Genomic DNA, 26,697 nt, shown 5'->3' with positions numbered 1-26,697 from the left:
TGTATCAAAATGACTTAATCAGTTTGACAGATGATGCCTGTTTAAAACGCGATGGGTTATCAATATCAAAAGAAACGGATAAAACCCATTTAAATTATCATGTTAATTTCATATCAGTTACCATAACGACTTAATTTTTCAAACAGACTAATATTTCATGCAAAAAATACACAAAAAGTTTCAGATTGCTCGGAAGTACATAGTTAGAAATTGGAAAGTTAAAAGTTTCATATGTAAAACATTAGGAAATGGTTTTGCCTGTCAAACATTTTTATTGATAATTGGAGGAGCTTTTATTGCCTATTTATATATTCTTTCATTAGTTTTCCAGCACACCTTAGCGCATTTTCTTGTTGTCAACCTAACACAGTTTGGCATTTCTACTTGCTATGAGTACTACAATTTACTGCAATTTCTTTATTTAATTGTGTTATTATTATTTTCAAGCAAAAAATCTAATTTTCCCGACAGTTCTACCAATTTGATTGAGGTAAGTTGATGACTATATTTACGTAGGTACCAACCAGGTTTACCTAGAACAATCTACCTTAGCATGTATGATCATAGTTTTAGGTAGATTAAGCATATCTACCTTAAAATAAAATTTTTAACATTTCTTCATAATTCTTTTGTGTTTCAGCACCAATGTGAGAAACGAAATTCTCTAAGTAAATTAACAAAACTTGCCAAATCATTTACAGTAAACTGCTTGTGGTATTTTCTAGATAAGATTAAGTCGGCGTTTTTAACAATATGCAAAATAGTAATGCGAGTCACTCAGCTCCGTAAGTTTGTGATTGCTAAAAATGAAATACCTAAGTAGGGATAACAAAATTATTTTTTATTAGCTAAAGATCATAATTCTGTTGACGTCTAATTTTCAGTTTCTTCCTCTGACGACAAAAATGTGATATTGAAAACAAGTAACATGACGTGCAGCAGAAATGCGAAACTTCATTTACATGCGGTGCGTAGTCTGAACAGAAAACAGAAAATGTACATCTATGATCCTAATATAGCAACAACTATGGGGAGCATTGATAGAAAATTTAAAAATATAGAACTGATCCAGAACAATAATCAAAATTATAGCTTCTGATATTTCATTTTGCGAGAGATGAATGATGATGATCAACTACTGCAATACTATGAGGAAGAGTATGTCATCAAAACTGAATCATATTCGACGGTAGTGAATTCTTTTCAAACTCCGACCAGTCTTAGTAAAAATAACCAAACCAAACAAGCCCAGTTACCTTCGAGCGTCACAATATCCAGACCTGACGGGAAATTGCCCAATATCGTAAAAGCAGCTGTCAACTCAGCTCGAAGTGAAACAGCGACTCAAACATTGTTGAAACCAGGTAACGAAGCGTCGCGCGTCGGCTTGCAAATATCATTACTATGGTTTATTGGGACTGGAATTGATTTTAACTATTATTTTTCTTTTTAGCTATCACTACTAAATTTATTGCCCCAAGCATCGAAAAAACATTCAGCCACAAAGACCAGAGCACTTCCAGCGATAATTTACGTTTCATATTTCATAAAACAAAGACTGATAATAAAAGGCATTGTGAACGGTGCGAGTGGAGAGGGCTCAAGGTCTGTGAAAAAAATTGTCCAGTGCTTGCTTGTAACAAGGACAAAAAGCCAGCGCAAAAAGAAATTGTAAAAAGGAATCAAGGCAAAGTGGCTGATCAAAACACTCCGACTAAGAACACATGCGCATGTTCAGACGATAAAAATATTCAAAACCACAAGAGCTTAATAATAATGAGTTCGGGTCGCTGCAATCAATGCAACAAAAATGCTAGTATCACTAGTATTTGTATAGAAGGCCTGTTCCAACAAGCGAAGGCCTATCTGGAAAAACTTGCCGAAGAACACCAAAGCAAATGCCCTCGATGCGAGGCACCTCCGCGAAGGCCCTCTTGTCAAAGATTAAACGCAACTGGCTCAAACGAGTCTGTTTCTTGCAAAGAGGCTTTATTTGAACAAGCACGGGTTTATCTTACGCAATTGACTTCTGAGCACAAACGCACTTGTGATCGCTGCAAGAAAAAGGAGCCTTGTTCTGCACCGAAACCTCAGAAATCTTCCGACACAGATAACATAATACAGCGGGCATGGTCATATATTCAAAACATTGGCAACCGTAAAAGATCTTGCTGCATGACTAAAAAGGAATGTTGCCCACGTTGTATGAAAATAGGCTTGCCCACATGTTGCAAACACTCTAAAGATTCCAATCAGGCCATTTGCATACCATGCAAGCCAGTACTTAAGACCCAAGAAAAAAAGAAAATTGAATGCCCTCGCTGTAAAAAAACAAAAAGTAAATCTGTCTGTTTAATAGACTGTCCTTCTGACTCCTCAAATAAAAATCTTTGTCACCATTGTAAACAATCTTTAGGATTAGAGCCTAAAGGGTCAAAAAGCAGTGGCAAAAAGGATGAAATGCCTGTTTGCTATAAGCACAAAGACGTTTCTAAATGCTCTTCTGACACATCATGCAGTAGCAAGAGTATTATTTCGTTATTAGAATGTCTAAAAAAGCACGCAAATGAAACTAGTAACAAGTCTTGCCCTAAACTCTGCAAAAAAAAATCCTCAGAGGAATGTATTTCTCCAGTGCTGCTTTGTAAGTCCGCTGAAGATACAGGATGTTCATTTGATCCTTGTAAAGCTTCTCAATCATGCTGCAAGAAGAAAGTTGAGAAAAAACCTTCGTGTAGTGCGTCATGTTCCAAATCATCTGAATCTCTAGAAGATCTTGGTAATAAACCTTGTATCGGACCATGTACAAAAAAGTGTCCGATAAAACGAAGTGGTTGTGACTTTCTCGAGTATCACAGTAGCACACTATGTTCGGGGCCTTGCCAGTCAAACAGTATGAATAGAAAAATGCTGGGTATCAAATTATCAATAACGCCTAAACCGAGTACCGAAGAATTTTGTAAACATTCGTGTGAAGCTGTGAAAAAAGTGTTATGCCCTTACTTCGATAGTGTGCCCAAAGAACCGGTGTCTTGCATGAAACCGCCCCAGCCGCCGTGTAGGCCTCCCGAGGCACCGTGTAGGCCTCCCGAGCCACCGTGCAGGTCACCCCAGTCACCGTGCAGGTCACCCCAGTCACCGTGCAGGTCACCCCAGTCACCGGGCAGGTCACCCCAGTCACCGGGCAGGTCACCCCAGTCACCGTGCAGGTCGCCCCAGTCACCGTGCAGGTCGCCCCAGCCATCGTGTAGGTCTCTTCTGCCACCGTGTGTACAGCCCCTGCCACCGTGTATAAAACCCCTACCACCGTGTATAAAACCCGTGCCACCGTGTATACAACCCCAGCCACCATGCTTAAAGCCCCTGCCACCGTGTAGGCGACCCGAGCCACCGTGTGCGAGGTGCAGCAACGAAAGCTTTAAGGTACCGCAGCACGGCCCCAATTCAAGCTGCGTAAAATGCAACTCACAATACTCGTCCACTAAAATAAGCTTTATGGAAAATAACATGGTAGATGCAGAGTATGAAGCATTTTTAGATGACCAGTTTGGAAGAATGGTAGCCAGGGAACTTGCTGATAAAGAAACAGTTTGTGATAAAAACTGTGACTGCACCACGTGTGCTACGAAGCTAAAAGTTAGAGGAGGTAAACACTCTTAAATCTTACGTCTCTTGTAGTAACGTTTACTTTCGGTATATAAGTCAAGTAACATTTATTTTTTAGCACAATCAGACGACCTCAACAAATACAGATTTTATTATTAACCACAAATATAAATAAATTCAAGGGTGGATATGAATGATAACCAAAGTTTCTATGGATGAACAGCGAGGTAAAACTAAAATGGTGTTTGTTACGTAACGGACACAAAAGGTGACATTTAAAATTATATTGAGGCAATATTTTGGATCGCAACCTAGTGAAAGGATATAAAATAAAAGATACCTAATACAATTTTAACTTTTTTATTTCACTTATTTAGTTTACGCAAAGACTAGCTTACAACTAATTTGTGACTTATTGTACAGAAACATAAATAAGTTTAATTAAAACTTAACCTTAACTTCATAATGTGATGATAAGTCATTTTAAATAGGCGTCAATCCGCGTATTCCAACAATTGTTGGTTACATAACGTATCAGTGGCTTTTATTGACGACAATCAATCTCAAATAATTGTATACAAATATAATTTAGATCGATTCTTGCAGAGTAACACAATGAGGTGTTAAAGATGTTAAAGTTTTTAGAAAACCTAAAATACTTGGTTTTGAAAAGACCCACTGAGTAGAAATGGCTTATTAAATTAACGATAGAGCTTATAACCGACGATCAATGGCTTCTAAAGGGAGAGGCGGCTTAGAAGTCGAAGTCGTAGGGGCGTTGTGGGCGCCTTTGCACCAGAGGGATGTTGACCTCCTCGGCGGAGCGGAACACCTGCGGCGCGCCCTGCGGCCTCTGCACGGGCCGGGCCTGCAGCTGCGCGGGCGCTGGCTGGCGGCGAGGTGCCTCCTCCTGGAAATTGAACTTTAGTTTAGATATTTCCTTTTTAAAAATAGATGAAGTCCCTCTCGCAAGTTTTAGCTGCAGCTTTATGCTTACTATTTTCAGTACTAAGTATATTTATTACACAGTTATTTTTCTATTGTAGCTTCCTGTAAGCTTATGCCATGTTAATGCTAAATTTGTCAACTTTATGTTAACAGTTAAACACAAACATCGAACTTTTAGGTTTATAGCTTATCATTTTATATATAAAACGTGTCTTACCTCCTCCTCATCTTCCTGGTCGTATCTGTCATCCCTGTAGACCTCCGAGGGGTAGTACCTGTCGGAGTACTTGAGGGACACGTTGGGCTTCCTCTGGACTTCCTCCTCGTTGATGGGTCGGTACAGGTACTCATTGACGAAGTGGTACTTAGATGACTTCTGGCAGATGCTGTCGTGCGTAGGAGGCATGCAAATCAGATGTACCTGTGAAAGATGAGGTCTTGTTGAGTTGTGCCAAAAGAGAACATGGCATAAGTGATGACAGATAAATAAGTCGAACCCTGTAGAGTTGCTCAAGTGATAATATAGATAATGATAGTAGTATTTCATAGTTAAGCAACTGGATTTGTAGAGACAGGTTAATCAGTTTTCTTTCTAAATTACACGCGAATAACGATGTAATTTGGAAATTTCCAAGCAGTTCTCTCAATGAATACCTGGTGGAAAGTGAATCCTTCAGGGCAGATCCAGGAGTGCTTGACATTGTCCTGGCAGTAGTGGAAGACTTCGCAATTAAGGTCCTCGTCGGCGTAGTACCCGCTGGGCTTGCTCACGCAGTTGAACTTGGATTGCTGCAGGAGCTGGGACAGACGGTCTGGTTCCTCTTTCTCATCTTCAAGCTCTTCTTCCACTTCTTGGACTGGTTGTTGCTGCAGTCTTGCGGGGCGCTGGTCCTGGTGATGGAAATTTAATGGTAATTAAATTATCATCGAGCGATGGATTGCGACGTGATTTGTCCAGGGTTGGCACAAAGGATACACAATCTAAGATTTGTATTTTTTTTTAAACAACTACTTTTCGAGTCTCGTTATCTATCTATACTAATATATAAAGCTGAAGAGTTTGTTTGTTTGTCTGTTTGTTTGAACGCGCTTATCTCAGGAACTACTGGTCCAAATTGAAAAATTATTTTTGTGTGGAATAGGCCATTCATCGAGGAAGGCTTTAGGCTATAAACCATCACGCTGCGACTAATAGGAGCTAAGATATAATGGAAAGTGTGAAAAAACCCGGGCAGGTATACCTAAATCATAACATATATCATCTACCCACGGGGACGAAGTCGCGGGCAACAGCTAGTTTATGATATGCATATTATATGCTAGTTTAATGTTGGTATATTAAGTCTTACCTTTCTATGAGGTGCCCTCTGTGTCGGTCTCGGTTCATCATATTGTTGCTGCTGCGTCGGCCTAGGCTGGAGCACGTACTGCTGCTCCTGCTGTTCCTGGCGCTGGTAGCCGGCTAGCTCAGCCAGGGATGCAGTAGGTCTGAAGCCGCTGGGTAGTGCGTTATATGCTGTGGGGGTGTATGCTCGCGGCCGAAGGTTGCGGGACTCCTGAAATGTAACAAGAGTCATGATGTAAGAAATTTGCAAAGAGTATCTACCACTACCATAGACAGATAGGATCTTGCGTGTTAACATATAGTATAATTGAAAATTAAATGCAGGTGTTTGGACTCTATCACTCGACACGTATAATTAATGTGACAATACAATCACGCGCGGCAAAAAAACGCGTACTTACCGATTATTTTTCCGGACAATTAAAGTTGCGAATATTCAGTTTTTATGAAGCCAATCGACAAAAAACTGGAAGTTAGTCTAGCGGTTATAGTGAAATTACATAATTTACGCAATTACCGACGTATAATTTGTATTATAAACAGTTTCGATTGTTGGCGACGCGTGCAAATTTCATTGCTGTAATATTATGGCGGCGAAAAAATGACGGTGAAGTGCGATCGTGCGAGACGACGGCAATGTGTCGGTATCGGGTATTATATCACTGTTACATGGAGACGGATCCGGGTGAGAGGTTCTTTAATGCTTAATTAGACTTTCAGTCAGATACATTGATTTGTTCTTTTATAACAGTTCAATTACATTGAGGGTCAGGAGTTGCCAATGCATGTAATGTAATGTAATATATGATTTTGCTTTCGCGTATTCGACACCAAAGACCTAACGGACACGGACGGATATGAGCTTTGTGTAGTACAAAATAAATAAATAAACTAACGGTACCAAAACAAATTGGTTGACTAGAACAATTAGCAGTTTTACCAGATTAAACTTACTCGTAACCGTCTTCACCAACATTACGTAGCTCCATAAGTTCGATTTCACGGTTTTTCATCCAATGTTAGCAACATTTTTGTTTTACTACCAGACTACTACTTCTGAGTAATTCCCACGCGATTACACAAAACAAAAGAGAACTTAAGTAGTATGAGAATGTAATAAAACAGATGATATATATGTTTCCGGAAAAATTAAAGCATTCTGCGTGAATTAGGTAACTTCTTAATGATTAATTTCCTTAATTATATGAGCTTATCTTTCTACTGCAAGCGAAAAGACCTCGTCATGGAATACGAAGAAAGCAGAAAAAATAGACTGCGATACGATATGTGGATATGCTCATAATATCCTAAGTTGACAACTTTTCGTAACTTTTCATAGTACCTACTTACAACAATAATTATAGGTATTTGGATGAGAAGGTTATTGACTAATTTCCAGAGTGAAGCGACACTATTTTGGTGGTCACAAATTTGTACGATTTTGCATTTCTTTGGAAGTATAACAATAATTTCCTCAGTTTTCTTTTTTAATTTTGATTAAAACATTTAATCCCGTATGTGCAAGAGCACGGCAATAGATACAGCAGACATAAAAAAAGAATAAAATATAGAATAACTTTCGACTTTCACTAGTGTTGCCAACGGCCTTGTGAGACGGACATTACCCTGATAAAATAAAATAAAGCATAAAAATAACATCGTGTAACAGAGTGCTTTAGATTTGTAACACTCAACGCGTTTGGTCACGATTTGTCGTTTAAGCGGGGAAACTGATTCTGTTGCTACAGCTACTGTTTCTCTGTTTTTATTGCTCTGCGCTTTTTATTTGTTTTAGAGTAATTGAATTTATATGTGCTTCGTAACTAGCGTTGTAATGATGCACCTACTTGTATTAAGTTCAAGGAGCTCTTGAAGGCGTTGAACTTACAAAGTGCTTTGTTTTTTATTCTGATCCACTTAGTCTGAATCGACTGATGCTTATACTAGACTAGCAGCTACTTTGAGTTGTAGTTTATTTTAAATAAACAGTAACAAAAATGAGAATCTCAATGAAGGTGATCACATAATAGCTAATATAGATCTGACCTTACTACAAAAGATAAAATTTGAAATTATTTCGCAAATTCAAAATCAAGCTTCTAAATGTCTGAAATGAGTCATTAGATTTCAGGTCCAGATTTCGTTCTAGATAAAAAAGCGACAGAAGCAAGGCTAAGTCGTGACTCAGAAATCCGCTTGCTGTTGTTGATAGATCGCTTCGATCAGCTGTTAATTATAAGACATGGCTGCTACAGCTGTGATTGATATCTTTTAAATTAAACGTTAACGTTCACTCTTTTGAATAAAACAGAAAGTATTACTATCACTTGTATTTTGTGTTACTTGTGCTTTGTTTTGGAGGAACTAGATATATGGAGCATGACTGTAGTGCGGTCTGCGCTAGGAAATAAGGCATAGTGATCAGGGAGGTTCCAAATCGTAAGATTTATCGATTATGAAATGCTTAATAATCGATTAATCTTGAATCTCTAATTGCTTGAAAGCGAACCTAGATGAAGGATGTCGGAGAGCGGACGGCTTCTTTTTTTTTAATTTCGTTAAGGAGTTATGGACAAAGTTTTGTGGATGAATTAACTAAGTCTTTTTGATACTAGATTTTTTCTTTATATTACCTATTTTTAAGAGGTCAGCCTGAGTTTTTGATTTTACTTCGCTTTATTCCTATCTTACAAATGTGTTGTAAACCTACCTCCTGGTTTAGCGACACTTCATCACTGTCGTCATCAACGCCGGCATCGGGGATGCTGTCATCTTCCTCTGCGAACGCCACGGCGAGCAGGAGCAACGTCAACAAATACCTCCACCTGAAACAAAACAAATGTAAAGGTTTAAATCTAGACATTCAGATATGTGTTTATCCTCTTCTTCCGCCTCGAGTTACATGTTGGAGAAAGAGTGACAGATAGGAAGGACAAAAAATTATAGATTTTGCATTTTTGTTCAGGTGACATTGCTTTTTCTCATGATTGAGATGAAACTTGCATTAAACATTTAGAAAACATTTTTAGGTAGTTTCTAGGTTCGATATCACAAATACATTGTATTTGAAAGTAGGTACGTATAATTCATAATCAAAATGTGAATAATCACGTCGTTTCCAATCTACAAGTATAATCATGTGGTTATGCTAACTCCAGTTCGTTTCTTCCTGCATTCATCTCACAATTAACCACACCAATATCATGTCTGAAGATGGAATTAAATTAAATTTCTCCTCGTCATTATTATAAACTTTAAATAGCAAGTGCGAAGCATGCTGCTGTTATGTAATACAATTCTCCAAAACGGACACTGCACCGTGGACGGTGGGCATATTGTGTAACTTTAAGTTGATTTCATTCGATGACGGCGGAACTATTTTGCACGAAGCAGGTGTGAGACCAATGAGGTTGCGTATTTAGTCCAAATTACGAGGATTTTACGGCACTTGACAAGATAATAGCTACAATTATCGTAAAGTCGGAATGCTGTCCTAACTGGTTCGCATTTCTAAGACATACCGATAGAACTCCGATAGTTTGTATTGCAATTAATTTATGTGTGAACTTGTCCGCGTCTTGTTTAGGATGTAGCGTTGACGTTTATGTGCAGACGATGTCTTTAAAAGTAGAAAACTTGCACTTTCGAATTCACGCATCGTAACTGATGAGACCGACTAGGAACATTTATTCTAGCGTCGGATCTTGTTTTGTTTCTTTAAACTCTTCAAGTAATAGATAAGATTTCCTCGTGCTAGATGGTTTGTAGGATGTCATGTTAGTTGTAAAGAGTTCTTCCGCTTCTATCAATCGGCGTTTCTCTACAAGATCTAATTGAAAAAGGTCGTTATTCGAATCATTGGCTCTTTTTATTACCTGATATGTAGACATTTTCTACTCGACCACTTAGGATATAGTATCGTAGCAATACATATCAGAGTTAATGGAAAATATCTCGTTCCTTTTAGGTCAGTTAACGTATCATATTCTGAATTGCATAATTCTCCAAAACGAGTTGTCGATAACCGGAAAAAGAATCGTTGTTGCCCATACGGGGAACATAACCGTCCGAACTTTAAGTGGGACAGATATGTCTACATATACAGTGAAAAGTTGCATTACTTTATCGTAATCCTAGGTGTGGTCCTTTGGCATTTATTTATGCAATTAAGCAGGTATGATGAAACATGTTCATTGCTAAAATTTGTTATTTTGATAGTTTATGTTGTTACGTAATTTCTCACATGGTTAATGATGGATGTTAGCAGGTTTTGGCGATTGCCTGTAATAAAATTATTACACAATTCGTAGCAAAGGACCAAACAAGCTCAAATGGCTGAAAACTACTTACACCAATAATTATGAGTTAAATGAATACAGTGAAAGTCATAAGTCATATGAAATAGCGGTTGTACTAATTAAAACAAGTAACAATCATAAACCTACTGCCACACTTCAAACTGCCTAATTGCAAAACAAACAATAACAATACTTTCGACAGTTCATTAACTTGTGAAATAACATTACGTATGTCGTTATAAATTGATTTCTTTGCAAATAAAACAATAAATTGAAACAATAAGGAAACTGTTATAAGCTAACAATTGTATTTAACTTTCATATTGATTGGTTTGAACTTGACATTTTGTTTATTGCAGAAACGTGAATCAATTGTTTTGTGTTCTTTTATTATTTTTATTGCAGTTTCGCTGGTCGATATTCTTTACGCTAGTTAAGAGACTTATAACTGTTTTAGTAAAATTAAGTTCGTTTAAGTTTTATTTCCAATAAAATAATTCACTTATGTATTAATTACTAACTAAGTTCACTTTTGCATATCCTTACTAATCCTTACTAATATTATAAATGCGAAAGTAACTCTGTCTGTCTGTCTGTTACGCTTTCACGTCCAAACCACTGAACTGATTTTAATGAAATTTGGTACAGAGATAGAGTTGACCTTGAGAAAGAACATAGGATAGTTTTTATCCCGGACTTTTGAAGAGTTCTCTTGGAAACGCGATATAACCAACACCGACGCGGGCGAAGCCGCGTGCGTAAAGCTAGTAATACTTAAACCCGCATTCATGCCGGTCATTGACCGCTGGAAGAAAATGTAGACGCCTTTTTTATGGTCTGTGGTTACCAATTACTGCCAAATATTCTCGAAATACTGTCAATCGGAAATAAACACACTGCTTTCTCGATCAAAACCATCGAGTCGTGAAATGGGATCTTGCGTATTGGCAGCTGGCAGCTACCGCACTTGCAGACGCGACGCAATAAATGTTGCTCGAACAATGGCTGACCATTCGGGCCGTGACGGGTTTTGGCTAATGCACCCTGTGTTGCCGCGGAATGCAGAATGCAATCGCTTCTATAACTTCATCTGAGAATGTAATACAGAGATGTAGATTGTGGTTACTGTTAAGTAGTTCACTGAGTCATTAGGAAATTATGTGTTATAGTAGAATTGTAATTTTACGTCAGAAAAAGAGTTATTTGTATCAAAATTGCCACAAAAATAGCAATTGAGAAACTTTGAAGGTTTAACGGGAATGGATCTTCTACTGAATGGATCTTATACGATATTTAATAAATTGTAATACCAATGATCAATTCTATAAAAAAAAACACATGACACTCACTTTACAAATGAATGAGCTTTCCTTTTCATCTCTTTGCAAATCTAGTTTGATTCGATTGTTATAAAAAAACATTAACCTTTAAATAAAACTAGTCAATGCTAATCATAATATAATAATATCTCATAACGAGCACGAGTCCGTCTAAAGCGTCTAAAACTAGATACTAGGTTTTCAAGCTTAGAGAAAGGTGGCCTTTCAAACGTTTAATTATAAATTGATCGCCATCTTAAATACGTTTACAAACGTGCATTAATATTAATTGAGTTCCGCTTTTGTTATTCTATAAAGCAAAATCTTGAGTTAAACTGACACAATGTTATCCGGTGTTAATTTCGTTAATCGAAGGCTGTAAAGCTCTATTGCTTGCAAGCGCAGGCGTAACATGACTCATTGTTTTCAAATTAATATAGGGCTGTCAGTTGTCTCGGTAATAATTACATACTATTATGGGTACCTTAATTTATACGCTCTTTTTAATTGTTTTATATTTTGCCTGGACAATCAGAAGTCTATATAGTCCTTTTTGTATATTTCAGGCTATTTTTTGACGTAAATATTTGTGTCTGCAAGTTTTCTAATCATACAGCTCAATTCTTGAATTCCACTCTCTGTATAATTTGAAATATTTCTCGCGTATCGTTATAATTATGAAAGCGTACCGAGTTATAGTAATATATGAGACATTAAATAAGCAAAGCTTCCCGTTTCAAACTCTCTGTCTGACAGTAAACTTGATTTATGTTATCCAAACACTTTTCCTTTCGATTACCTAGTTATGGTCAAGAGGCTGCGCACGCGCACTGCGCAGTCTAATGACGCATGAGCTTCACTTTCATTGTCAAGTTAACTTCACAACGTCTCGTAAACTGTAACGTACGCAACGAATTAGTTTCGTCAATGTTTCGTGACAACAACAGCTTTATTGAATTCCGCCATTTTTGTAAATATTTTGCGCGTTATGCAAATAAGCAGTAAAGCAATTTGGAGCAATTTTAAGTGAATTGATCACGATTTGAGAGTTACATGAATCTATTGCGGTTTATAAATGTTTGTTTCTGTCAATCTTTTATCTATACTAATATTGCAAAGCAGAGTTTGTTATTTTCTTGAAGCCGCTATTGTCAGGAGCTTAGGGTTGATATAAGATGAATAGCAAATTATCAAAATATATATATCATTGTTTAGAGCTTTCGGCTGTGCTGAAATACGAGATAGAATCTCTTTTGGTTTGTTCTCTCTTAGTATTGTAAATTGTAAAAAAGAAACAAAAAATTAAAAGCTCTATTACTTAAGTCTGAATTGGCAGCTTTTAATCTCTTACGGAAATAAATGTCGCAACAAAAAGAACTGGTGACTCGTTTATTTTTAAGGCGTGTACACACTTGTGTAACGAAAGAAACTTGGTGTATTACATCAGTAGGAAAAGTAATTAGAGCTTTTGCTGTATGTAATTGTTATTAAAGAAAGTCTCTACATGTTTGTTTTTATGGGAATAGAGCGAGCAGTGTGACTTATATACTATCTTTTTTTAAACTCGTGTAACTACGTACGTAGGAAGGTATAGCTTTTTCATTATTATCAGCCCGTTATAGTCCACTGCTGGGCTACTGGCCTCTGCCGAAACCGAGCTAACAGGTGTGTGAAAGGAGATTCCTCAAGTGGGTCCATTTTCTTTATATTGAGCGCAAACTAAGACTGTTTCATTGGTGTTTAGTAAAGGCTCACGTACTAAGTGTGTACTTAAAAAATAGACAGATTAGCTGAGCGCTAAAGGACAAAACATTGCCCATTACATGAATAGGCAATGCTGTAAGTGCTATTGCAATTACAACATTGCCTATTCATATTTTATGTATCAAACAGTTTTCATACCAGGATGCGAGGATCGTGAACACGTGTCCCATTCATTTCATTCAGTAATTTATCTTTTAACATGCAAATATTCGGTAAGTACAATCTACACATGAATTGCGCGCAGGAGTGGTCCTTTATATTCAACTTCAATGAATTATTTGTTCGCATATACTTGTATTCATTAATATTTGCTCACATGTCTATTGGAGGCAATTAAATAGTCGATTTTAGGTCAGTTATGAATATAGTAAAATTCAAATTGGTGCGTGAATGAGCGCAGTATCTGTAGGTATTAATTTCTTGACACTTAGAAGCTATAACTGTTAAGCTCTATCTATAATTATTTTAAGGTGTTAGCTAGTAGGATCGTACCTTAGAATTCTGTTAAATTATCTCCATCGAGTTCTTCTTCTCAAACTTCATTTGACCAAAAACAAAGATAGTCAACTTTGTTCTGGACACTCATTTTTGCGTAGTTTATTAAAAGTTGAGTAAATGATGAGGTAATTGACTTATTGGACATAATGTACCTACTCTCATCTTTATATAGGCGCCCTTTACAAAAAAGCTCGGTCCCCACAATCTGCGTGGTCACTGCCATGATTACGTTAATTAAACAGAAGCGTGTCACGGTGGAATCGCGTGCTGATATGACATTTTGTCAAGATTTCACTTTCGATTGTGTAATAACCTCCTTGTTTAACACTCCACTGTTAGCTATAAGAAATGTGACAGGCGTACGCGGAAATTAAGCTCGGTAGTGCGTGTGTAGAAGTGGAGTAGATCAGGTAAAGGGAAGCCAATAAATCATGGCGAAGAGTTTTCATTGTTACGTAAGGGACTAGTACTTGTCTACTACAGGTATTGGCTGAGGTACCTACTATTTGCTATATGGTTGTAGATGCCATGACTGCCATTCTAAAATCTTTGTAAAGTAATACACGTAAAATAGTCAAGTATTTTATTATTTACCTATCGTAAACGGACCTAGCCTTATTTTGCAAAACATTTAAATAGAAAAACACAGGAACAATGAAATAAATGAAATTGAATTATTAAAATGCGCTTGAGCTTAGTCATTTTCTCTATTAATTATTAAAACTTAAAAGTAAAATATCCACGATATACTTGATTGAAAGGAAAACGAAAGTAATTTATAAGGTTTTCCTACATCCGGATATCGTAAAATAAACAAAGCTATAAAAGAGTATTGAACTAAAGACATAATAGCTTTTAGCATGTCTTTCAAAACAACTGTTTTAAATAGTTTTGCATAAGCCGAAGATTTTAAAATGAGAAAGAAAATAGATGTGTAATTTTGCAAATTAACATGCATTAATCACAAAACAGCGATGATTCGTGTCATTTCACTAATTTAACTATGTATTTTAGAAAGAAAAGTTATTTAAAATAACCGGTTCCGGATTATCATTACTTATCTGTTAATTTTATTTTATAACAAAACTGGCTTTGAGAGATCAAAGATTTGCAAATGTGAGCAACTGTTTAAATCTTTCCATCTAAAAAAACGAATACAATGCTATTTTAAAAATAATTTTATTGTTTGCGAAAATTACTTATCACTGCATCTGTTAATTGTTCCGGTATTCCGAACAAAATGTATTGTATAATTTAAAGATTTTAGAGAATGTCATTACCTAACTACTTAGATAATAATGTTAAACCACAATTAAGTAAATGTTAAATATGTGTTGTGACATGAGAGTTCTTTCTTCTCCTTGTAATGAATCTAGACTTAGTTTTTTTAATTGGCACTGATTGTACCTCGCCAAGTTTTTTTTAAACTTATTTTCGAGTGCCCTTTGGTAAATGCGTATTGTTATTATTTGGTTAAAGTTTAGGTAACTTTGAACTAAAGTATTCAAGCTTTCACGTGTGGTCAAATTATTCACAGCGAATTAAACAATCTTAAGATATGCCAATCCGATTAAGAATCTCAAACCATTAGTTACATTGCACATTCAGCCAAAATCGCAACAAATGCCGATGTCAAATCTTATCACTAAAGGTCGATTAATCTCGTTTATCTCGGCCGACTGCGACACGATACACCTACCTACACACATACATAGGTACGTATGTATGTACGTATCTATGTGTGCAAGATCACGACATTAATATGATCCATTTACCACGCATTGAATGCGCCGGCGCACCCACGAGTGTGAACACCGAATGTGCACGTGTAGGGCAAGCCGTTAAGGTTGTACGTTCCGTTAATTATATAACGTTCACGTTACGTTTTTGTCATTAACTGGTTATTTGTAACGATTTTTTGTATTACGTGATAATACGTTGGCGTGTGAAGTTTTTGTATGAACTTTAATTAACATGTCTACTATGGGTTACGTTGTAGACGTGTGTCTTTTGTTTTGGAATTTATTAACGACAATTTGGCTTACTAACAATGCCTACCTCATTTGAATTAAGAAATACTCTTATCAAAGTACTGTCGACTCCTTCTGCCCTGGTACCTATTCATTAATATCAGCTTTCGTCAAGTCGTAGCAATAGAAACCAACAAAATACTTAGTTACTTTCTCATGAAGCTTCAATTGTGTCTTGATTGAACTGTGACTTGGAGAAAACAAAGAAAGTGTGTTACACATAACATGCCACACTCACGTAGTTATGAAGAATGTTACCTTTTAGAATGCTCACAAACCTCACATACAGTGCGGATGCTTCATTAGCCAAATTAATCAGCTACAACGCACGTAAGAATTCAGTGACATAATAACTAGTTCTGAAACTTAATTTGGGAGTAGTGTGGATGTTAGTCGATGTATACCTTGTATTACTTACAAGCAAGAGTAAGACAATAATAGAACAAATACAAGTTGGTGTTGTGTGGTATAAAAATAATAGTAATAAAAGGTTTTTCTGAAATTAACCTTCGCGATTCTATGCTAGCATAAGAAGTTAAGTAATCTCAAGAAATAGTGAATTGATTTTGTTTTTTCCTCTATTAAAAGAAAGCTACTTTATTTGTGAGTGTCATAGGATATTTATACTTAACTGATATACGGCCCATTCCAGTGGGCGCGTATCAAAGTTTAGTTAATAAAGTGACATGAAGCTAAGCCGAATAATATTCTAACACTAGATTTGACAACCCTAAATCTAAATATTCACTATGTTGTATGTGTAACTTTAGCATAATTACACTGTATTGTACACGCTTAAATCTTAAATTTTAAGTGACTAATAATTTTCGTTTAATTGCCTTCAACTTACTAGACCTTAATTTAATGTGCGCTAATTTTACGATAAAGTCTAAACTATAAAGTTCACTTAGAGAAATGGGTGAGAGGCAAATTCCGGTTAGACTTGCAGTGATCACTACTGTACTAATTAGGAACATGTTGCCTGTCTGATACATGTCTCATTTAGATTTTTAAAATATGGATGTTCAGCCCGAAGGACGCTTGTCCTAAAAACGGAGCTGGCTCGGGCTTGATGCGAAAGGCGGAGGAGGAGTAGAATGAGCTGTGTCGTAATTCGGGGAGACCTTTGTCCAGACTGCGTTGGTTGATATTAACGCTTTGCCAGTTTGAGCCTCATGTGATAGAGTTCTTTAATTCTGCCTTAAGTTACGAGTATCTAAAATACTGCGTAATTTTTTCAGTCAAGCTATTGCGTAACACGTATTTTCCTCTCAATCTTTTCGATCTAGAATTTCATCCATATTTATTCCACTTGCATTGACAGCTGCGTTTTCTCTGCATCGGCTTGCACTCGCTGTTACGTAAGTCATCGGCGGCTCGCCTCCGGGAAACTCGCTCCCATCATATTAGCATTTTGCCGACTGCCCTCAATACAAACTGCGATTTATAGAATTAGCCAAGATGCGTGGCTTTTAATAAACGGGGTTCGATGTGATTGCCAAAGATGTAATCTGCATCCTATGTGATGGAAACCGGTCATTATAACGTGTGGAAACTACAGGAGTCGTGCTACAGCTATAAAAGTTGACACTTTTGATACAGCATAATCTAATACATGTGCTAATAATTCTGCACGGGTACGATGACAGAAATCGCCACTACCATACTATTAGGCAGTTTTCAAAATCATTGCTCATTTTACAGCAATTACTTAGTGTCTTGATACAAGTAGCATTATAACCAGGTGTCTATTGACATGTTACCAGACAATAGGCTAGAAATTCGAAGAATCCCTACCAAGGTCCAACCACACAAGCCCGTAACTTGATGCAACACTTACATCATCCAATTAATAGCGATTACCCGAATGTTTGCGCACAATCGTATGGAGTTACCACACGGAGGATCTAGTCGGACCTGTTCTGTGACATGTTTGACATGTGTGTCAGTGTCGTCACGACGTCGGGTCAGGTGGAACTCCGGCAGGGTTACCAAAGGTCTGAGCGGCATCCTCACTTAAATGGGATTTATGCTTCGAAGTCCCGTCTTAAGTTTCCTAGAGTGGTCTTTACGAAATGTTCTTGCCGTATAAGCTTGATAGTTGTGGGTTTTTCATTTGTACTTAAGGCATGGTAAGATTTCAACGAAAAATAATGCGTGACCATCAAAAATATAAGACATAGTTATAGAGTATAATATTCAACAGTCTACACAGTCATATGCCTAAAGGTCGAAATGTTAGTTGAGGAACTGATGGAAGTCAGCTTTCAGTAACTGATATTCAAATGAGAAGGAACAGTTGTCACCTCAACCCTACTGACTACAATTGACAAATGCAGCCCTAGTTTACAACTGCGCATGACCATTGTGAAATCGGCCATGAATTGATCAGCCAATTTGTTAATTTAATTCACTAAGTACCTACCCATGATTTATCTGATGGTGCAAGATTTGACAGTTGATGTGGTATCGGTTTGGCCTCATTAAAAGCTAATGAATGAGATGACCCTGAAGTAATTTCTATTGGAAAGGCCGATGACATTATTCCTCTAAAATGAAAGTAGATCTATGCTCAAGGTATGTAGATTATAATAATGCCAATGTCGCTTAGCATATTCTACCAGTGAAATATTCAAGGAAGCCAATAGTATGTTTGATGGGCGTAAGTACGTCCTACCTACCTCCTAACCACCTATCTACCTACCTATTCCTTCTACCTACTTCTTATAAAGATCATCAAACATAAACCTTGAGGTTCTGAACAAGTTTCCAGGAACAACAAAGAGCTCTTCAATCAGCTCGGGGTCACTCAGTTTTCTCCACCTGTTTCCAATAGTGATTACTGTTTTCTGCCTACAATTACCTGGCTTCGCGTGTCTCCGACATCCTCATTAAATCTCGAGGTTTTGGAGTTTCGGAACTCGCTTTCAACTATTTTCCCGCCTTCAGTTTCGCATCCTATTTCCTCACGTGTCTAATGTGCGTGAGATTTCCTATTAATTATCTTGTAATTGAAGGTTAGTCTTCTAGAAATCGGCTTGTCACGTTTTCATTAGAATTGTTGTTGTGCATATCCAATGAGCCAATCTTTTCTGACAATTGCGCAATACCTTAAAGAAAATTAGTGTTTTTAATTGTTCCAGTCTGTAGTTAAATGCATTTTCATTATTGACGACCGCTCGTCCATCCCTTCACTTCCAACAAAGCCAGATAATTATTTGCAACGAAATCAGAGCAATTGTATTACTGACTTATTGAAATTGGGTTAATAGAGGTTCCATAGTCATTTGCTTAATGCAGCTGAAAGTCGATGGTAATAGTAAGTACAAAAATTTGGAAGCGGACACAAAAACTTGATAGCATTCAACGAATTTTCCATTTGAAAACAATCACAACATCACGGAACCGTAGTTTTTCTCTACAAGTTAACCACGCACGTTAATTTTTATCTCCAATCTAGACTGGTCGGGCTACCGATGTCGTAAATCCAGTCGGTTTTCATTTTCACACAGAGGTTGCGTAACAGCTCCCCGCATCTGCGCCAAGCTGTGACGCTGTGCTTTACACGGCCTATGAACATTATAGAGTGAATAACTTGTATAATATATAATGTTATGCCTTCTTGGCAAGTGTGACTTGCACCCAATTACAAAGAAAGTGAGTCGGTTTCTCTAATGCCATAATACTGCTTTTGTACTTGCTGTCCAATTGGCTATTGTGTTTTATGCTTAGTTTTATGATAATAAAATTAGTTTTGTAATTTACTTAATAAGTCCTCTTGGTAATTAATGTTTAACCATAAAGGCGAAAGTCTGTACTAACTGTGCTTCAGCAACAAAAGCCACGTAAGTAAATTAATAATTCTGATATTTTATTTTTACCTATGCGTAGGCCGTGGAGCTTCATAATTTCTTTAAAGAAATATAAAATACAGTGCTATATTTCAAGTATTTGTAATAAATTCACGTTACATGACACTCATGACTTTCGTCCGCAATTATAATTATCGCACAAATCGATTACAAAAGTGAAGTAATAATTTGTGTATGAGCTTCCTAATTCCTAGCATTTTGTCTGTTGCGTGTATTCCGTAATTATTTTAAACGTAGTTAATATTATTTTCCGGACTACAACAACTACTAATGCAGAGATATCAAATAGTTTCAACAATTCTGAATGCCAAATTCTGCATAATTATGGAGTTTCCTGTAATTTTCTATAGCAACTATACGAGTTGTCATTGACTTGTAAAAGCTTGAATTATTACACTAAGTTTTTTAGGAACAAAAGGGGCTGCCAGCCAAGAGTAGACGGAGAGTTTACTATCAATTTGCTAAACAACCTTATTCAAATTACAACACGAGAAAATAAAAGACCATACAGTTAATCACTTACTTAGCATAATAAATCTATTAAAAAGACCTACCGCAACCTCATTAAGCTCAAACTTATTACCCTAACAAATACACAATTAGCTTCTAAAGATTTACTAAAGACCAGCGCTTAATCGATTTCATCATCTATCGATAAGAGCTGCATCTCGATTACAACACTAATCGTTTCGTTGTAGGAACTACGCACAATGTCCTCACGACGATCCTTTGTTAGGTAGCCAGAATAAATCGAATGGACATGACCGATCCGATTCGGCAACCGTCGGAGATTAATCGAGACAATTTGGTCTCAAGATCATTGAATTGCATGGTCCCCGAGAATCATGAGGCTTTTGATGTCTTTGAGCAACCTAATTGATCTGACCTGCTTGCGAGTCGTCCAAGCAAATGACACTCAAGAACAATGAAGGCAGTAAGACTTATGAAAAGTAATTTTGTTTAATTTAATACGACTCTATTTGGGTAATTTTCTGCTGATTACTTGTAGCCACAAGATTAACTAACTGCTTATTTTAAATGAAAAAGTAGTCCAGAAATCAATACCTAGAAACTCAACCGAGATAGATTTAAAAGAAGACAGACGAAGAAGGTTTTATATACCTCTTCAAAATAACTCTTCATACAATACCTCCTCAAAACAATGTAGAAACCCGCAAGTTATTTCGACGAAGTGTTAACGTTTACTAGTTCCATTAAGATGTGATTATAACAGTATGTAAAATACTCAAAGTAGACACAATGGTTGAACGTGGGCTACATACTGTAGTTAAGGGCCTTACTCACCATATGAATACCATGGTAAAATACCGTTCTAAAGCGACCTACATGGTACGTTCAGTTGCTCATACCCGTTTAATTTAAGTAGGTAAAGTTAATATGGGACACAATACGACATTACTTTAAATAAGTTGGTAAAATGCCTGTGAAGCCTAACAGTTGGTAATAGCACCCCCAAACTCTTACCACGTTTTAATGTAGTATTTTTAAATGTCCAAAAACCTTTACCGATAGTTCTCTCCTCTATTCTGCGACATACCTAAATAATCGCATAAATCTTAATTCTATAGCATGAAAATTGCATATAAAACAATTAAATCGTACAAAATTAAAGTTTATAAGTGACGTCGTGTGGCCCAGACACTTGTATGACACGCAAATGACCGCAGTTCGGTGTAAAGTAGTCGTAACAAAGCGTACGTTAGCATACAAAGCACATGCTAAGTTGAACTTGTTAAGTGTTATGAGATGTTACGCAAACGCTTTCTTCATCGGAAACATTGCATAGACAGGCCATTGAATTGTAAACATTGTTGAGGCTATTTTTGCGGCTTGTCTAGTCAGTTTTGAGTAACTGAATATATAGGTATATTTTTGGGTTAATTTAGTATTGATTAGCATACGTATTTTTTGTAATTTGTAATCTTAGCTTTTTACTCTTTTCAGGGAATAACGAAAAGTTATGTTAAAAAAAGAAACTATAAACTTATGTTATACCTAAAGACCTGAATTTGTGCTTCGATGGCTTATAAAAATAAAATAATAACAGTAAATAAAAAGAATAGACATATATTAATAAAATAATAATAATATTTTAAGTCTTGCCATTTCCCAATATCCTTAATACTATTTATTTATATTTCCAGTTCATTGCTACAATAATATTGATGCAACTATTACAAATAACGTCAAACTAATTAATAATGCTACAATAGATTTTTTAGAACTTCAATCTAGCGATCAATGGCTGACCTAAAAATGTTATTACAAGTTATTTGCTTTCACTTTGTTTATTATTGTCGATTTTGTATGCGAGACAACAAAACGATGTTAATTTGTTCTCTATTGTCTGTTGTAATTAGCTTATTTGACTCTGTCATACTGTTTGAACTGTGTTAATGCGTGCTGAATGGAAAGCGTCAAATATTAATTTAGAGACACGTTTCGGCTACCTTAGCTAACGCAAATAAAGCTAGCGATCAACTTTTGACAGCTCACGGCAATTGATCTACTTTTTGATCGTCTCCATGTTTTGTAAAGCGATTTTCACTTGTTTTCTTTAAGTGCAAACGACGGGTTATTCACCTTTCACTATTAATCGACAATTACAATGTTGAAACTCATTATCTTATAGACATTCTAACTACAGGAAGTTGGTATCAACGAACTCATGTGAGTCTGCCTAGTCTAGCTAGGTAGGAAGGTACAATCGAAGATTAAAATATGAAGGAAAGAGAAGACAGAAGGGCACAGAGCTACTGTTTTAGCCGTTTTTATTATTTTGATTTTTATAAGCTGAAGGACGTAAATGGTCTCTAAACTTACTTATTACCTATAACGTCCAATCATTTTAGTATTTAATCAATCTTTCAGCAACGGATGACAGTCGTCACTCGTCAGTTTCTTTTTAATTTGCTCTCCTTTATAAATAGAAAAGTATTTTTATTAGCGTTAGGCAGTTTATTTTTAGTTTCGATCGAAACTTCATAAGCATTTAAATATTATTATGTAAGTTAATAAGTGTTACTATAGTCAAATTTATTCAAAAAATCCTTGAATAGCAGTAAGGTGGACGACCACAAACAAAGCCACGTGATTTTTGAAGCTCACGAACTCTCGTGACCATAATTACATAACAAAGGTAACATGATATCGAATTTCTCGGTCGAAATACCCATTTTTATACGTTAAGTACGTTTTTATTGCCTTTGAGAAAAACATTAAAATACAAGTGTTAAAAAAAGGTTTGAGCTTTCATTTTTATAAGTCGCTTAGAGTTTTCACTATTAAAAAAATATGGCATTTCTACTTTCTTGTTGTTACAATTTTTGAAAATGGAATGCATATTTATGGCGTATTATGAGACATTTATTATCATAGAATATCTTTTTTTTTTAATTCGTCCTCTGATTAGACATTAATATGGAATCAAGGTAATTCGTTTTTATTTATATACAGTAGCTATTAGATCAAGCTTCATTTAGAAACCGGTAGCGAGTTACGTCAGGATCAATGAAGATCAATAGATTTGTTAGTTACGTGTAATCTAGTCTGTTATGCTAACTATATTGCCGTCCCGCATATTAATTGTAAGCGATCTTAAACGTTTATCAGGCTCGAAGAGTAAGGAAATAATTAGAAAGTAGAATAGTTATGTATATTGATCTCTGTTACCTCACTGGGGCTGAGGAACTAAGCTTAAGTAGGCTTGAAATAAATATTTATCATGTTAAGAGTCACTTTTTAAGGTTTGCATCAAAAAATATTTCTTCCGAATTTTTATGAATTTGCTTTATTGGATTACTAATTAAATAAAAATCTGAATATTTTACGCAATGTCGAATTGGTATTAAGCACTAAAATGGTATTAAAAATATTATTAAATCCTTATTTCTTGAATTGAAATGAGATTTACTTCAGGCAACTGTGGAGGTTTTTCGTAAGCTTTCAAAGCAATGACCAAAAATTGATAGCTAGTATTGTTGCGTGTACTCTATAATTACAAGTCACTCTGTTGTATCACGAGAACGTAAGTATAATGGTTGGTTTATAGAAATTACGCTAACCACGTAGGTGAGCTACGAAACATTACCTCTACACTATTACTGCCAATGCGACTAGAAAGCGACTGATTTCTCATCATTACCTAGAAATTAAGTGACATGACATATCGATTTAGAGTTTAAATAAAAGTTTCAAATTGGAAAAATACTTGACCGGCAAAATCGAACTTTTGATAAGTACTTAATTATTAATTTTAGATAGGACGAAAATAATATTTGATATGCCCAAACATACATAAATTCGTCACTAAATAGAATAAAAATAATATTTACCTCATTTCCATTGTAATACACAAATAAAATTATCCGTTAAACTTTGCAACACTAAAATGACTGCACGTCAGAAAAGGGCGCGAAACGGACTAAACGCAACAATGGCGGACGGGACGCGCGCGACTGTTCGACCGCTGTGCTTTCTCCGCACTTTATAACATGCAGCGCCGGCCAGGCACGGGGGGCCGAAGAAATGAAACGTTTGGCAATTGTGTGCGAAACTAACCAATTCTGTAAAATACGAATTTATTTCGCACAGAACACCGATTGATTTGTTTCGGAAGTTTTGATAGTGACTTGATGTCTCGACGCTAATGTATTGCTTTGTAATTAGCAAAAAATTGTCTTTGTAATCAACTGCTATTAAGTGAAGTAAGTATGCGTTTGATTGTTATTAGTTAGTTTCGATTTTTAAGTTTGTTGCCTGTTATGCTTTCGTAAATTTTGCGGTATCGGAGTTTTGAATTCAATTAAGTTTATCAGATTTAGTCAAGTAAACATTCAGAGAAATGGAAAAACACAATTTCCGTTTATAAACAAGTTGTAACATCTGTAAATAAACTAAATTTGTAGCTAAGTTCATCATTTCAATTACAAAGTAATTTTGCCACCCCAACTAACCCAAGTCGTCTTTATTTCAGTTCGTTTATTAGCGTTAATAGTCTACTTTAGTTGACTCGATCGAAGAACGACTTGTCTTAAGAAAACTATCCATTCATGTATACGTATGCAATTTCAAGTCACCTTCACGGTATATTGGCGTCTTATTGTCTTGCCATCAGTAGGTATCCCCAAATCTTTTGATGGACCATGTAATGTATTGTTTTCTTCCTGAGATGTGGGCGCCACCATGTAAATTTATACTCAACACTACCAAGCCATGTTTTGGACGACAAAAGACACCTAAAGCATGCAATGTATCCTCCTTAAAATACTTACAAGTAGGTAAACTTTATGGGTTTTAATTGAGGTCCTCTGTTGGTATTCAAAGTTCAAACATTTTGCGAATCCATTGGGCACGCGGATGCAAAACACTCTACATGCCAAACCTACTCATAAAGTAGGTACCTGACCGGTGTAAGCAATCTAGTATTAACCTAATATTTTCCTCGTTTGGAGGGAAACCTACTTCCGTGAAAGAGGGCTATACAAGAGAGAATTGAACAAATATCTTCTCCGATCTAAACAGGAAGCGGAGAATGTGTAAACATTGCCGGAATCGAAGCTCTGCAGTAATTGTCACCGTTCAATAAAATATAAGATCGAGTGCTAGATATAAATGTGCTACAATCGGCCAATTATGAGAACATTTAGCATGAACAGGTAAGGGACATTTTAATCATCTCGTTAACTGTATGAGCTTCTTTTTGAGATGCGACTTACATATACACTGACTGTCGTAAGGTTATAGTCAGTACGTAATAGTTTCCTTATGCCACAACTCACCACTTTACAAGAATAATTTCTTTGCCGAATTCCTCGTGACCTCATATTTTTAAACTGGCCCTTTATGCCGCAGATTATTCAACAAACTTGTTTGTACTCAGGTTTTCTTTGCGTGAAATCGTTTTTGTTCTTCCCTATCTAGAGAATGAAATTCAACGTAATTCAAGCCACAATTTTTCTTACATGTTACATCATTGGCATCACATAATAGCGCTTTTTAAACGTTTTGGTGATATAAATCACAGGTTCTTTGATGATGCAGCCGGCAACTCGTTTCGATTTTGTTGTTATAAAATTTATAGTCCGTTCGGGCCCGATAGGAGTGATAGTTTTGCGATATCTGGGCAGTAAAATATCAATTTATGTTCAGGATAAATATTTTTGCTCGTTATTGTGCTCGAAATGAGTGATGCATAAGGATACGTGCGATAACATGATAATTTCAGGGACATAAACTGTATTGGATCTGATTTTTTAGGAATGTTCACCATGATTTTATACTTAGCGATATTTGGGTGGGCCTTTAAATTGCTTCGATATATCTGTGCAATGTCATGTTAGTGCATGTAAAGTTCGTAAACCCACAACACAAAACGAGTTTCGGCGTGGGTTTGTATTAGGTGCCGTGTGGGCATGAGACTTATTTTTAAAGCAAGCAATAAACCCTTCGAGGGATCAAGCGTCGTAAAGCAATTTGAAAGAGGCCAACGTCCTGCTTTGGGCCATAAGTCGGCAAAAGCTTTGATTATGAATGTGTACATGTTGAATTTATGATTTAATACTTTTAAGCCTTATGTGTGAGATTTCTGTTAGACCGGGACCTTCTTTCTGAGTCGCCCAACGCATGAAGATTTCCCACTGTTAGCCTCTTTCTATGCAGGGAAGGAACGGATGTTTAATACTATTCTCCCTTTCCTGTGATTTAGCGATTCCATATTGTAGTGAACTAGTTTCAAATCAGCGACCTCTTGTACGGCATAACTCCTATAATATATATATTTAGATTACAAAAACTGAAAATACTTTTTATAAGGAGTCAAGTAATGAGTTATATTATGACAGTCGACGGAAATATTAAATCTTGGAGGAATGGTTTACATCAAATGTATTGTTTAATAAGCTTGCTAAGGCACAGATATTGAACTTGGTTGAGCTCCAACCAGTTGGTACAATTTTACTGTCTCCAATAAGTAATAATCAAGACGATAATCGTTGA

The 26,697-nt window shown here is 36.2% G+C and overlaps 2 protein-coding genes across 4 annotated transcripts; one reads left to right on the top strand and one right to left on the bottom strand.

The window, feature by feature from the left end:
• Positions 1 to 35: 35 nt before the first annotated feature.
• LOC113493082 (keratin-associated protein 16-1-like) lies at positions 36 to 3,955 on the top strand. Of its 2 annotated transcripts, XM_026870898.1 has the most exons (6): positions 36 to 490; positions 641 to 647; positions 726 to 785; positions 885 to 1,364; positions 1,454 to 3,646; positions 3,725 to 3,955. In XM_026870898.1, exons 4-6 carry the CDS (start codon positions 1,118 to 1,120, stop codon positions 3,763 to 3,765), a joined length of 2,481 nt encoding a protein of 826 aa, XP_026726699.1. In that variant the 5' UTR covers positions 36 to 490; positions 641 to 647; positions 726 to 785; positions 885 to 1,117; the 3' UTR covers positions 3,766 to 3,955. The 2 variants fall into 2 exon arrangements, with proteins under 2 accessions (XP_026726699.1, XP_026726697.1); XM_026870896.1 differs by lacking the exon at positions 641 to 647.
• Positions 3,951 to 26,697, bottom strand: LOC113493084 (transcription factor SPT20 homolog). 2 transcript variants are annotated; one of them, XM_026870901.1, is made up of 6 exons: positions 24,036 to 26,697; positions 8,610 to 8,724; positions 5,904 to 6,110; positions 5,209 to 5,445; positions 4,772 to 4,975; positions 3,951 to 4,516 (listed from the first exon to the last, which is right to left on the bottom strand). In XM_026870901.1, exons 1-6 carry the CDS (start codon positions 24,044 to 24,046, stop codon positions 4,361 to 4,363), a joined length of 930 nt encoding a protein of 309 aa, XP_026726702.1. In that variant the 5' UTR covers positions 24,047 to 26,697; the 3' UTR covers positions 3,951 to 4,360. The 2 variants fall into 2 exon arrangements, with proteins under 2 accessions (XP_026726702.1, XP_026726701.1); XM_026870900.1 differs by lacking the exon at positions 24,036 to 26,697 and having other exon boundaries at positions 8,610 to 9,754.

Source organism: Trichoplusia ni, chromosome 4 (assembly GCF_003590095.1).
Source record: "Trichoplusia ni isolate ovarian cell line Hi5 chromosome 4, tn1, whole genome shotgun sequence".
NCBI lineage: Eukaryota > Metazoa > Arthropoda > Insecta > Lepidoptera > Noctuidae > Trichoplusia > Trichoplusia ni.
Note: the sequence above shows the minus strand (reverse complement) of the source record. Positions and strands in the feature narration are given on the sequence as shown.

Bases quoted from the DNA above. Each gene is read 5' to 3' on its own strand.
- LOC113493084 (XM_026870900.1), bottom strand. From the start codon at position 8,762: ATGTCTAGATTTAAACCTTTACATTTGTTTTGTTTCAGGTGGAGGTAT. The intron at 6,111-8,609 runs GTAGGTTTACAA...GTTACATTTCAG, and splicing joins AAGTGTCGCTAAACCAGGAG to GAGTCCCGCAACCTTCGGCC. The intron at 4,976-5,208 runs GTATTCATTGAG...CATCTTTCACAG, and splicing joins AAGGATTCACTTTCCACCAG to GTACATCTGATTTGCATGCC.
- LOC113493082 (XM_026870896.1), top strand. From the start codon at position 1,118: ATGAATGATGATGATCAACTACTGCAATACTATGAGGAAGAGTATGTC. The intron at 1,365-1,453 runs GTAACGAAGCGT...TTTTCTTTTTAG, and splicing joins TCAAACATTGTTGAAACCAG to CTATCACTACTAAATTTATT. The intron at 3,647-3,724 runs GTAAACACTCTT...TTTATTTTTTAG, and splicing joins GAAGCTAAAAGTTAGAGGAG to CACAATCAGACGACCTCAAC.